Source organism: Fundulus heteroclitus, chromosome 22 (assembly GCF_011125445.2).
Source record: "Fundulus heteroclitus isolate FHET01 chromosome 22, MU-UCD_Fhet_4.1, whole genome shotgun sequence".
NCBI lineage: Eukaryota > Metazoa > Chordata > Actinopteri > Cyprinodontiformes > Fundulidae > Fundulus > Fundulus heteroclitus.
The window spans coordinates 12,422,943-12,436,208 of NC_046382.1; the positions used below are offsets into that span (position 1 = coordinate 12,422,943).

At 39.1% G+C, this 13,266-nt stretch overlaps 2 protein-coding genes across 8 annotated transcripts in view; both read left to right on the forward strand.

Annotated features, from left to right (window-relative positions):
• LOC105934839 (regulating synaptic membrane exocytosis protein 1) overlaps positions 1-13,266 on the forward strand; it is a 119,338-nt gene that overhangs the window by 51,236 nt on the left and 54,836 nt on the right. The gene's annotated exons all lie outside the window — the stretch shown is intronic.
• On the forward strand, positions 5,452-10,250 carry LOC110369309. Of its 2 annotated transcripts, XM_021322791.2 has the most exons (3): positions 5,452-5,710; positions 9,142-9,213; positions 9,494-10,250. In XM_021322791.2, the coding sequence occupies exons 1-3, from the start codon at positions 5,556-5,558 to the stop codon at positions 9,918-9,920; spliced, it is 654 nt and encodes a 217-aa protein (XP_021178466.2). In that variant the 5' UTR covers positions 5,452-5,555; the 3' UTR covers positions 9,921-10,250. The 2 variants fall into 2 exon arrangements, with proteins under 2 accessions (XP_021178466.2, XP_021178467.2); XM_021322792.2 differs by lacking the exon at positions 9,142-9,213 and having other exon boundaries at positions 5,455-5,710; positions 9,494-10,249.

Consider the following 13,266-nt stretch of genomic DNA (forward strand, 5'->3'; position numbering starts at 1 on the left):
CCATCTTAAAGGTACATTATATGCTTATAAAAAAGACCAAAAACCGTTTGATCATGAAGAATTAAGGTTATATACACCAAATCTCCATCCTGATAATGTTTTGATGGTCCTTTTTGTGGATAAAAAAAGCGCCAGCACCGGGCGCAATTAGCAGATATAAACAGATGTGGCGCCATCTACTGGCAGTATCGCAGAACTATCATAATGCCGGTTTGCTTAATTAATAAATCACTTGTAAATAATGCCGGACCGAGCCTGAAACCTCTGCAATGCCTCACAGTAAAGTAGCAGCTCTCCATGATTAAAGACCAACCATTATTAATTAAATGCACTGATCTAAAAAAACTTTAAGAGCCTCATATCACAAGATCTACGCACAATCGGCAGGTTTAGGTGTACAATATTTATTGTAAGAGCAATGATAGTGATAGAGGTTAACAGGGCAATATATGACTATTGTGAACTAAAAGACAGATATTTTAACATAAGTTCAGCCGCTTTTACCCAGTAACTTCGTCTTTCAGTTGTGATCCACATCTTGACACCACAAATAAATATTGGACTGTTGATGTCCAAATAAACTAAGAAGTCACCTTTTGGCTCATCTCCTTCTTTACTGGGAGTACACCATCATTACTGCAGACAAGGTTCCCTTTGCTCACTTCTGTCATCACTTCTGAAGAAGAAAAAATGAGAGCAATGAGAGCATTGCTTCCCGTCAATGTCGCCATCAAACTTTACTTTCTTGAGAATGACAGATTGCAAGTTATTGAAACTAAAGCTGATAATTGCCCCAAATGTCCCTAATAAGTAGGTAATATCCAACCTTACGACAGAGCTTATTTTGTGGCCTTTGAACACTGAACCTAAGTGACATATTTACAGTGTGGATCTCCTATTTAGTTGTGGCCCATATGTGCTCTACATGTGTAAATATGACATTGAAGTTTGGATGAAAATTTTGGCATGCATGCGAATGTGTGCGTAGCTCTTTGTAAGACCACTGTTCCGTGGGTTTCTGTACAAATACCGTTTGCTCGGGTGCCCCCAGACACTTTATTTGTGTGTGAGCTTCCTGTTGTTGAGCGTGTGCTGTACAGTGTATATGTCGTGTGTGTGCGCGCTCCGCTCTGGAGGCCGAGCTGAGCTGATATAGTAGCTCATTAGCTGCTGTGAGCGCTAATCTCCTTTGTGGCAGTTCTTCATCCTTAGTGCAAGATTTATTGATGTTCTCGGTTACAGTTTTGTACATGTCGGCGCTGCCATGCGTCAAATTCTCATCGGTGGATGTTACTAACTGATCCTGCACCTTCCATCTCCTAAAAAAAAATAAAATAAACAATGGTCTTATCTGATTGGCATCAGTGCAACAATGCATTTGGTTGTAATAGCAATGATACTGGTGGAAGTTAACAGAGCAACAAGACAATATATGATTACTGGGGACTAAAAAACTGATTTATACAGATGTATATACAGGACTGTCTCAGAAAATTAGAATATTGTGATAAAGTTCTTTATTTTCTGTAATGCAATTAAAAAACATGAAATGTCATACATTCTGGATTCATTACAAATCAACTGAAATATCGCAAGCCTTTTATTGTTTTAATACCTCTGATTATGTCTTATAGCTTAAGAAACCCAAATATCCTATCATACATTTCATGTTTTTTAATTGCATCACAGAAAATAAAGAACTTTATCACAATATTCTAATTTTCTGAGACAGTCCTGTATGTGACTGTGGCACAGTTAATAAAGTGTCTTGCAATTGAAAGGTTGCGGGTTTGGTTCCAGCTTTCCTCTGTCACATGTCCCTCTGCTGGCAGAGGCACTTAACCCCCAGTTGCCTACTGATCTGTGTATCAGTGTGTGAATGTGTGTGTGATTGGGTGAATATGGCTGTAGTGTAAAGCATTTTAAATTGTCAGTATGACTGGAAAAGCGCTATAGAAGTTCAGTCCATTTATATATTGTAACATCTTCCTCAATGTACTTTATTTATTTCACTAATTCCCTATGAGCAAACAACATATTTTGTGAGAATTAAGGGTTTTGTGGTGTTTAATGGCTATGAGCCACAGTGAATTTAATGTAATGTTTGATTTTGGCTTGTAAATTGGAGGAATAGTTAACTGAGTTCAAGTGGTGTGATGATGACTTAGAAAAATGAAAGACATCTTGTATGCCAGGCCATGTCCCTGTAAGTGTTAAAAATCATCATGCCGCCATGCCAAGTGATGCACCAGTGGTGGTAAACCACACCACTGCCACATAAAAGGTGATAAAACACCAGTGCAACACTATTCAGTCATGGTTTTATGATCATGGCTTGTAAATTTGACTTTTTTTTTAGCCATACACAGTATTACTTAAACTCTGTTCAACATCGGAAAGATTCTGCCACTACTTTCTGATTAATTCAGCTAATTATTAAAATCAAATTCTCAGACAGTCACAATGCTGATCCCGATGCACGTGTACTATTCAAAGCAGATGTATATAACTAGCGACACAAATTTCAAAGACACATTTTCCTGAAGGTACATAACTGACATATTTATTGAAAAGAGAACCAACGGAAAATATTAGATCCTAAATTATGTTGCTACAGACTCACAAATGATCTACTTTTCCAAAAAAAAAAAAAAAAAAAAAAAAAGATAACCAACCAGACCTAATAATACAACTGCTGGATTAGTCATTTGTTTCTCACAAGTGCACAGTCATGCTCCTCGACTGATACATTTACGCAGATGGACGTGCACAAACGCGTACAGAAGCAGCAGGAAGCAAACACACACACACACACACACACACACACACACACACACACACACATACATACACATACTCAGGGGTTTGGTGTCCTAGTTTCCATCTGAGGAGAAGCTATTCTCTCTTGCTCACTGTTCACTCCTTCACTCATAAACTCATCTTGCGGGCAGGGGCGAGAGGGGCTTTGATCCCGCTGTGGCCGTGTGATGCATTGCTCCTGCTGTTACAGATGTCGTGTGTGTGTGCTGTGAGCACATGTATGCATCATTTGCTTGTAGCTTTTTTTTTTGATATGTGGGGACTATATAGTTTGAATGTAAGCTTGTTCCTGAACTTTTGTGTGTGCACGTTCACTGTCAGGCTGCTTTTTTTGCCATCAGACTGTGATCTAATACAAGGATTAACATGACATTAAATGAGTCAAATTACTACTCCAAATCGGCATAAGACTGCCATTTGTTCAGCCACATTACAATGCTTTCAATAAAGGTGAAATACTGTGTATTAGCTTTTTCTTGAGTTTTATTTCCTATACATCAGGAAAACTCAGAACTATTATCATGCAGTAGTTTTTAAACAATAAAGCACAATGTTTAACGAGACTCTTGAGCATTGTGGGCATGCAGAAACTCTGAGAACATTTTTCTTCTTGGTTATTTTTTTATTAACTGTATGGACCATATACCTACCTGGCACTCTGTTGCTCACGTCTGTTTTTTTAGCACCTTCAGCCTTAATTCACATCCCACGTTTTAGAGGTTGTGTTTTGCTCACACTACCCTCATCAGTGCAGTGATAGTCACGATAGGATTTTTCTTGTCTGAACAAAAACAATCTCACCGTCTCAGGTCGGTATCAACCGTTTCCACTTTAGTTTTAGTCTCAGTTGTTTTTTTGTTTTTTTATCCAGCCATCACTCGTAGTGTTGCCTTCTGGGTAAATGAGTTATTGACTGTTTTAGGGTTGCACCATTAAGGAAAAGCTATAATCAAGATCATTTTTGTCAAAACGGACGTCAACAATATTAAAGTGATAAATTACTGAATTTGGGAAAACAATGCACTATTCTTCCCAAAGACCAGTGAATTGTCCTGAAACCCTAAGGATTCTCTGTGGGATTTTGGTCAGGCCAGATTGCTTGCTGGTCAAACTTAGTGATACCATTGGTCACTGAGGCAGGTACTGGTACTTTTGGCAATGTGGGCGGGTTCCAAGTCCTGCTGGAAGAAGCACAAGGCCCTTCTGATGTTGTATCGAGTTTAAGAGTGGCTCAGCTAAATTGATGCATCAATTCCAACTCAGGTCCTGGATATGTCTAGGTGTGTGGCTGTTGAAGCTTTGACTCCAACTGCACTTAACAACTTATGTGTTTATTGTATAGGCTTTGCTTTACAGTTCTATAAAGGTTCAAGTTAGTCCTGTTGCTTGTGGACCATTTCCTGCCACACTTTTTCCTTCCACTTAACTTTTTCATAATATACTTGGACACAATGCTTTGTATTAAATTACATAAAATCATTTTTAAATGATATTCTAATATAGGGACATGCTGCTGTATGTTCCCCAGAGTGGCAGAGAAAAAGTTAGCCGATGTACTGTTGAGAGACCACAATAAGGCATTGGTGCCACACGGGCCAGAACCACTTCATCAAAAACACTTGTGGGCCACTATATATATATATATATATATATATATATATATATATATATATATATATATATAGATAGATAGATAGATAGATAGATAGATAGATAGATAGATAGATAGATAGATAAAAAAAATATTTTTTTTATTTTGATCCTGCCCAAGATTAACTTAAAATTAAAATATTGTAATTGTCAAAAAAAAATCAGATGTTTCTTTTTTTTTTTTTTAGAAAATTGGGTTCTGCATATTTTTCCAATTAAAAGAAAGGCATACCACTTCCTAAAATGTTTGGATCAACTGCTTTTTGTTATATTATTTTTTTCTTGAACTAGAAATCTGTTTTGCGTATTCTCAGCAACAAGAACAAGAGACAGTTTCTGTCTTCAAAAATGTTTGCCGTAGTTAACAAATTTTAATAATTGGTTGCACTCCTACTTTTAAAAGGTATATAGCGGCATTATATGCTTAAAAAAAGACCAAAAACGTTTGATCATATAAAATAAGGTTATATATATATAATATGAGTTGCACAGAATCACGTTGCATTCCATTTGCCTCAGAAATTGAAAAGGGAAGCTGGGAATGAGGGAAACCTGAATAAAAAGCATCCCTGCGTTCCACAGTCAGAGAACTTGGGATTCCAAAATAAAAACAACAACAGATGGGCCACGATTGGCTAGCATGTTACCTTCAGTCGTTGATTTGATTGGTTGAATTCTATGATTGACACGTCAAAGATAGAACTAATAGATCGATGGCCACTCCGAGGTAAAAAAAAAAAAAAAAAAAAAAAAAAGACAGCTTCCAGTCCAGGGCGGGCCCGTGTCTGGGACATCTCTGAACCGTAGGAAACATTGTAAATCATCCTCCATGCTTATACCGGAGTCCGCGGGTTCTACAAATACAGTTCTTTCACAAAAAAATAAAAAAAAACATCTATTGGGAGATTTTCGCAAAAGTAAGTCGAGAGACATTTGTTGCTTTTTTTTTTTCATCCATGTCCCCTGCGGGGCTCCGTAAAAAGGTGGCGTTAATGCACGTTGAAGTTGTTTGCCAACCGCCATTAAAACACAAGAAGAAGAACCTGATGCGAAGCGGTGTGAAACGTTGACCTGCGCGTTAGAAGATGTCCAGCATGCGGGTGAAAGGAACCTGGATGGTTGTGGATCAAACCTACAGCGGTCCCACGCGTGCCGACAGTTACGCTGTATATAGTGACGACACGATGTTTCCAGAAGAAGCCGATTGGTCCGCACCTGCGACCGAGTCCTACGCCAACGAGTAAGTGCGGCCATGAAGAGCTGATTTAAAAAAAGGGAGCGAAGATAAGGGGAAATTTCTTAAATAATGTGTTTAAAAAGGCAGCAAAGTGCTTATTTGTATTAGCTTAACGTTGCGTAAACAACAATGTCGTCATACTGGACGTCATTTAAGTCATGGAGAAGTTTTCAGACGGCTTCTGTTACCATTACAGCAGAAATAAAGAAAGATAATGTTTATTATTATTATTATTATTATTATTATTCGTAAGAACGTATTTGTAGGGATAATTCTGCGCGCTGTAACATCCCCACATCACCAAAGCGAGAAAACAAACTATCCATTAAGAGGCTAGTTATGTTAACCGCATAACAAATGGCAGGCGAAACGAGTGACACCGCTTATCTCTTCATCGTGGCGCCTGTAAATAAGTGGGATTAATTACGCAGCAGCTCCTCAAAGCTGATGTTAAAAATCGGAAATTGTGGAACCACGTTTCAGTTGCCCTGTCCCAACGCTCACACTAAACCCTACGCACTCCTATGAAGTGTGCGCATAAGTGTTCGAGTGCGCCAGTAACACTGAGCTATATTATACACTGGAGTGCTAATAGTTAGAACGAGTCGCTTTGAAGCCACCAGCCGCCATATTGGTACTCCCTATTTTTTTTCCCAGTAACTAGGGAGGATTTTCTCATGTTCGGGGGGGGGGGGGGGGCTTAAAACTTTTAAAATGAAATATTTTGCATTATATATATATATATATATATATATATATATATATATATATATATATATATATATACACACACACACAAAAACATATATTTACATATATATAGGGTTGGACAATGAAACTGAAACACCTGGTTTTAGACCACAATAATTTATTAGTATGGTGTAAGGGTCCTTTTGCAGCCAATACAGCGTCAATTCGTCTTGGGAATGACATATACAAGTCCTGCACAGTCAGAGGGATTTTAAGCCATTCTTCTTGCAATTTAGCCATGAAACCTCCCACACTAAAATGAGAGGTGTTTCAGTTTCATTGTCCAACCCCTGTATATACATATATACATATACACATACTTCAGTTTTTTTTGGCAAAATCAGCACACCAGTGTATAATATAGCTCAGTGGCCAGTAACAAGCGTCCAAAGCAGGAGGGTTGGGAGACTTCGGGTGATGTCATCGACTTGCGCCTCTGTGTCGTAACTGCGAGACCAAAAACAACGGGACCGTCACTGTTTTTTGCTAACTTTTACTTTTAAAAAATTATTACAATTGCAACGAACGATCGTTTTGCGGGGAATAATTTACAGGAAGCAAAGTTTGAGAGGATTGGCTCATAGCAAAGCGGGTATTACCACAAATGAGAAATTAATAATGTTAAATATATGCCCAAAATAATTAAAAAATATACATGTTGTGTGCCTTTCATTAATGATAGCACCTTGATGTGACATTGTTTTTTGTTACAGAGAATAAGAAAAATATACATTTGATATTTTTCATAACTATTTCGCTATTGTATTTTTTTTACAATTTCATCTACAGCTGCTGAGGTTAAAAAAAAATCAACATGACACACAGGAAGCATAACTGGTATTTTACTTATTCAAAAACACACTTTTATGTAAAACAGTCAATAAATAGACATGAAACATATTACTTGGTGCTTTCAAATATTTTAAAGTGCAAATACATCAAACAAATTCAGCAAAGCTGATAGAGTAAAATTAAGCCAGCTGCTACAGTTTGGGGAAGTTTTAGTTTTAGAAGTAAAAATAACTGCCGCATTTGTTTTAAGAAACGAAGATTGGTAATAAGTCACTTATTTAAATAAATCACAACCTGGTATTTTATATACTACCCTTGTAAAAATGTCTTTAAATGCTTTTTTTTTTTTTAGGAGTAAAAGGTTTTAAATAGAGCTCATTCTGACCCTTCGCCATCAATGCGGTTTTCAAAGTGTGGATCGAGGGCGTAAAAGGGGCGGGGCGAAATACCAGTCTGGCGAATCGGTTCACACTACGCACTTACACCCTCAGTGGGAACAGGGTATGGAGGGAGACAAGGGTGGAAGTATTGGGACAGGGCTAATAACTGGACCACCGGGATCTCCATGAGCGGTTCCATTTTGCCATATTAGTGCTAAATTATTTTTGGTACACTGTGGCGAGGGGGGAAAAATTGGCTTTAATGATAATTCGTTGTGAGGTTCATACCTTTTTCTTTCCTCCAGTCGTTATGTCTGTGGTGGTATTTCACAGACCCCCAAAAGTATTTAGGGGGTTATTTTCAAAAAACCCCAAAAGGATACACCATCCTGATCGGATGTCCAGGTCAACTCAACTGACTCATTATAATGCTGAGAAGCAGCGGCTCTACATTGAGCTCCTCACCCCATCTCTAAGGTGGAGCCCCACCACCCTCTGGAAGAAGCTCATTTCTGGCACTTTTATCTGGGCTCTCGTTCTTTTGATCATCATCCAAACCACAAATGATCATAAGTGAGGGCCAGAACCAGTTGCCAGAAACTGCTTTTCAGCCAGGCCTGATTAAAAAAGATGGGTGCGGCAAATAATTAAAACTGAAAGTAAGTTTAGTTATAAGTTCCATGTTTGCAAGTTCACTATGGAGCTGACACAGCCTGAGGGGAAGCAGGAAGTACCTTTTCTGTTCAAGTGAGCATCTTTGAATTGACAGAAGAAAAAAAAAAAGATGACCTGTCACCTATAAGATGACTTGGAGCCACAAACACGGCGGAGTAACTTTGGATCGTTCCAGTAAATGCTGGCAACCTGTCAAGGTTATTATTATGGAATGGAAAACGTCAGCTTTTTTCTTTATTTAAAATTTTACAAAAGAAAACAATCCACTTTTTTTTTTCTTTTGAGTTTAAAAAAAGATATTAACACTGACTATAAAGGCAAAATCAGAATAATTAGATTCACATAAGCAATGAAATCACCCCTGATCATCATTATTCTCAGGCTTTATCAATGTAGGCCTGTAACTTGTCACTACTGAGCCTCCCTGTGGTCAGCCATGTTTTCCCCCTCTGTTGCGGCACTTGAAGCACACAGGAGTTGCTGCCCTGCTTCATTACGCACGATCCAGCGGTTGATTTTTAATTTTTCTCCTTCTGTTCTGCTCCTGCTTTCCTAGACCGTTACAGTTCATAACGTCCGTCGTCACCTTTCATCCCAGCTTCCGCCCTGGCCAGACACGATCTCTGCTCCATTTTGCGCGGGACGCCTGTTACGTGCGTAATTTTCGCACGGCGTAATTGTGACCAGTGAAGCGTAGACTACAAATTTAAGACCTATTTATGTGTGTCTTAAAATTTTTAATTATTGCAAATGGAATTTGAGTTGTCGACAACTGCAGAGACCCTGATTTATACTTTACCGAAACGTTTCCAAGCCACTGTCTGCATTTCATTCCAGTTTAACAACAACCCCTGGAGTCACAATATCTGATGATCACTGGATCTGGTGCAACACTGGTGACAGCGACATGTAAGGGATTTTACTCTTGTAGGGGCACGACGGGCGTTATTTTGTGGAACTTTTTTTTTTTTATATCATTTTATGCTGCATCTCAGCTATACATACTATCTGTACCGCTTAAACATTTCAACCAGTTCATAGCTGTAAAAACAATGGGGATTTCTGTTTGAAAAAAAAAAAAAAATTTTTATTGTTTGAACCTGAACCTCCAATAAACCCAAGCGCGTAGTCTCTTACATTAACATCCAGCAATGTGTAGTTCCCATCTACATTCTTTGTCATCACGCAGAGCTCCCAGCTCCAGGTCGGTCACCTGGACGCCGACGCCAAGATACCGAGGAGCCGCAAAACGACACAGGTACAGGGCTCCGAAGTCAGCCGGATCCAGTGGTTCCTGGTGCAACCGGTGGCCAAGAGAAGGCCAACCAAGAGGGCACACGTCAAAGGACGTCTTAAGAAGAAGAAGAAGAGAGAGAGAAAGATGTAGAGTAAGAAGGGCGATGGAAAGAAGATGCCAACCGAGAACCACATCGTGGGAGCACCTGCCTGTGGTCATCCCGCCCACAAGGTGGTACCAGGTTGTCGGCAGTATGCAGTGCAGCCACTGCAAGGCTCAGGGGAGGCACCAGATCACGTCTTGGATGTGCCAGTGTTGCCAAGTGGCCCTGTGCCTCAAACCGTATCGAAACTGCTACACCGAGTGGCACGGCGCGTAATTTTAGCTCCGGGGGCTACTAATCATCCTTATTGAGAAGTTTTTTTTTTTTTCTCTCCCTATCATAGGGTGCATTATTGTTTATGAAACATTTGGTTTGAATGTTGATTATGTTTTCCAACTTCTAAAGTTTGAGTCCTTATGTTGAATATTCTAGTTGAGGATATTGTTCAGCGGTTTAAATTGCTCACAGTTTGGAAGGTTCTCTTAAAAGTTATTCACAATTGCCTGTTGTTAAAAACTTAAAAATTTCATATTTTAATTTAATTGCAATTGTTTTAATATTATTATTTTTTTCTCCATGTTCTTCAATTATGCAAAATAAAAGTTAAAAGTTGAACAAAACATTGGAGTGTACATTTGTTCATCTGGGAACAATTTGTCTTTATCTTTGAATTCATGTGAGGTAACACAACTTTTTTTTTTCCTGCCTCCACATTAAAACCAGTTATGCAAAACATTTTTAGAAGATCAATTTAATTTTAGACATTGTTGTGTCAAGGTTTAAGTAGCAATTAAACAATGTGCCTACTGTGACAATTCATGTAAAAAACATTACCTGATTGGCATCAATTTTTGCCCCAAAGGATGTAACGATGCATTTTTTTTTTAAAGTTCCCTTAACTTTTTGTTCCAATTCAGAAATAAACTAAGGCAAAACCCCTCAAAATTTATAATCCAGCATGGAAAGTTTTAGAACATTGCTTTATAATCAGCATTTAAGCATGTTAATATTTAGCATTTGACCACAAAATCTTTATTAAACAGTTAGTGATGTAGGAAAAGGAGCCTTTATGCTTCCTCTAATGGCTCCTTTAGCATAGGAACCTCACGTTGTCCCTCACCAGGGCTCAGAAGCTCTAACGAATCCCACAATCCTTTGCATGTCATGATTTATACGCACAGCCCACCTCACGGAAATTGACAAAAATGTCCAGAGAGCAGAGCGTGCACACTTTGTAGTTAATTTTCGGAAGGTTGTTGGCCCGGATTAGACTAGAATCATCATAAATGCAGCGACGAAGAGACAGATGCACTAGAAAACTTAACCAGTGTAGTCTCTGTGAACAGATAAACTGCTTAGTTTGTTCACGGAGCAATAGTTTAGCTCTTTAACGGCTACACAGTTGGTTTTATTGGTGCATTGGATGCCACAGCTCGGATCTGAAAAAGACGATGCATCTGCGTTGAAGTAGTGTTAAATACAGGACGAAGAGAAATGGCAGCCATGTTGGATTTTGAGAAACCATCTCAGGAAGAATCTTTAACTTTACAAATCGGAATCCCGACTTCAGGATGCGTTCCTGTTGATGTTTCTGACTCTAAAATCTGAATTTCTCATATCCAGGTTTAAACAAATTGGTCTCTGTTTGAGGCAAAGTCTTGGATCGCTGTGGAAAGTTTGGTAGGATTTTCTAATAAACTTAAAGGACAAATTATAAAATGATTCAGTTGTATTTATTGGATTGTTGGGAGTACCCATAATTCTTCCTCAAAGGATTTTATCTAAAACATTTTATCTAAAGCTTTATTATAGCATTTTTTTCCATGTTAGGAAAGAACAAATCTAAATTGGAGGTTGGATTTTTCTACTTCTCCAAGAGCAAGATTAAGTCACAGCCATAACTGATTGACTTATTTAAAATTATATTTACACACGTTTCCCAGGAGAGCCGGTAACAAATCCTGAAAAGGTGGAGCTCCAACATTAGTTTTTGTATGATTTTTATTTCTTTATTTTAGCCGTTATTGCCGTTTAGCTTTTGGGTTTTGCTCATCAGAGCAGGACTGAAGGAGCTCCAGTTAGATTCCTTAAGAACGTCCCCAGTATCCTGCATCCGTAGACTCGCGCTGCTCGGTGAGCCTGGCTGCCGTCCACCGTGTTGGTCCGGCCGCAGAAAAATCACAGATTGGTGGGTGCTTTCACCAAAGCTATACCGTCCCACATGAGGTGGTGTTTTGCTTTCTTTGTTGTGTGTGTGTGTGTGTGTGTGTATATGCACATGTTTTTGCTCTCTCCCTGGTGGTGCTGGGGTGTTTGGCAGGATAAATATAGCTGCGTTGGTGTAAAGCTGTTTTCTCCTCAGCTTTTGTAGCTTCAATCAAAAGCAATTTGGAGGAGGGAGAAATGGAAGGGGAAAGCAGGGGTGAGGAAGGAGGGACGGTAAGAGGAAGAGTTGGGGGGGTAACTGATGGCAGAGCATTTTATTTTAGCTCTCTTTAAAGAGTCATCGGGGAGTGTTCAGGAATAATGAGAACCCTGGTGGCTGCAGGAGTGGGACTGGCTCAGCTTCTCCATCCTCACTGTGTCTTTATTTCTCACCCAAGCTCACATCCTCAAGCCACCCCGACTTCCTCGCTCTGACTCAGAATGCTGCACTGATCACTGAGCCTCACTGATCGGAACGATAGGGCAGTGACGCACGCAATGGGGTAAACGTGGATACATTTAAAAAGTACAATAGAAATGCAATAAGTCATACTTTTTTTTTTTTTGCATGACTTCAAGAAAAGGGTTTGATGTTTTAAGACCTTATCAAACTGTGCGGTTCCGAACCAGGTCAAATCTAACTACAAGTGTGGAAGAACCCTTTAGGCACTGGCCGGTATGATAACTTGGGAAAAGAAAAACAGCGGTGTGCACAGTATTTACACATGAGGCAAAAATCTAATATGATCTTTCCTTAAAACGGTAAGGAGTGATTCCTCCTAGGAATGCTGTTACATGCTGCTTGTAACTTGCCTGCAGTTTTTAATAACATAGTTACTCCCAAAAAAGTAATGGTTGGCGCTTCTGTATTTTCCCTGCTGTGAATGTCAAACTTTAAAATTTAATCTTCATCTAAAAGAGGGAGATGTATAGTAGCCTTCTTTCAGCCAGCTTGCAGTCAGTGCGCAGCCAAAAATTGGGAGAGCTGTGCTACTCAGTGCTCCACACAGACTGCTAAAACTTTGTTTTCTCCGTTATCACACATTAAAGCTCCTGTTGTTTAACACGTTTTTATGTCTCTTGACACTAGCCTACGTCTGCTGCATTCGAGTATTCAATGACGATGAAGCCACATGTGGAAGCTATGTGGGGGGGAAAAAAACAACACAGTTGCTGCTTGTATAGGTTTTAAAAGGGGAAGGCACAGCCAGGCGCTGTTTATAAAAGTATTGGTTAGCTGTTCGTTGTCAGCGTGACCATCCCAGGAACAGCTTTAAAAAAAAAACAAAAAAAAACACCCAGTTTACCCCATGGTCCTCACTTTACATCAAAGTCTTCAGCTTGGTGGTAAAATATAAAAAAACTATGTTGTCACTCATCTGCAATGACTTAAGTTTGCACATTGAATAAACTACGA

Excerpts from the sequence above, each read along its gene's own strand:
- LOC110369309 (XM_021322791.2), top strand. The coding sequence starts at position 5,556 with ATGTCCAGCATGCGGGTGAAAGGAACCTGGATGGTTGTGGATCAAACC. Across the intron at positions 5,711-9,141 it reads ACCGAGTCCTACGCCAACGA|TTTAACAACAACCCCTGGAG; the intron begins GTAAGTGCGGCC and ends ATTTCATTCCAG. Across the intron at positions 9,214-9,493 it reads AACACTGGTGACAGCGACAT|AGCTCCCAGCTCCAGGTCGG; the intron begins GTAAGGGATTTT and ends GTCATCACGCAG.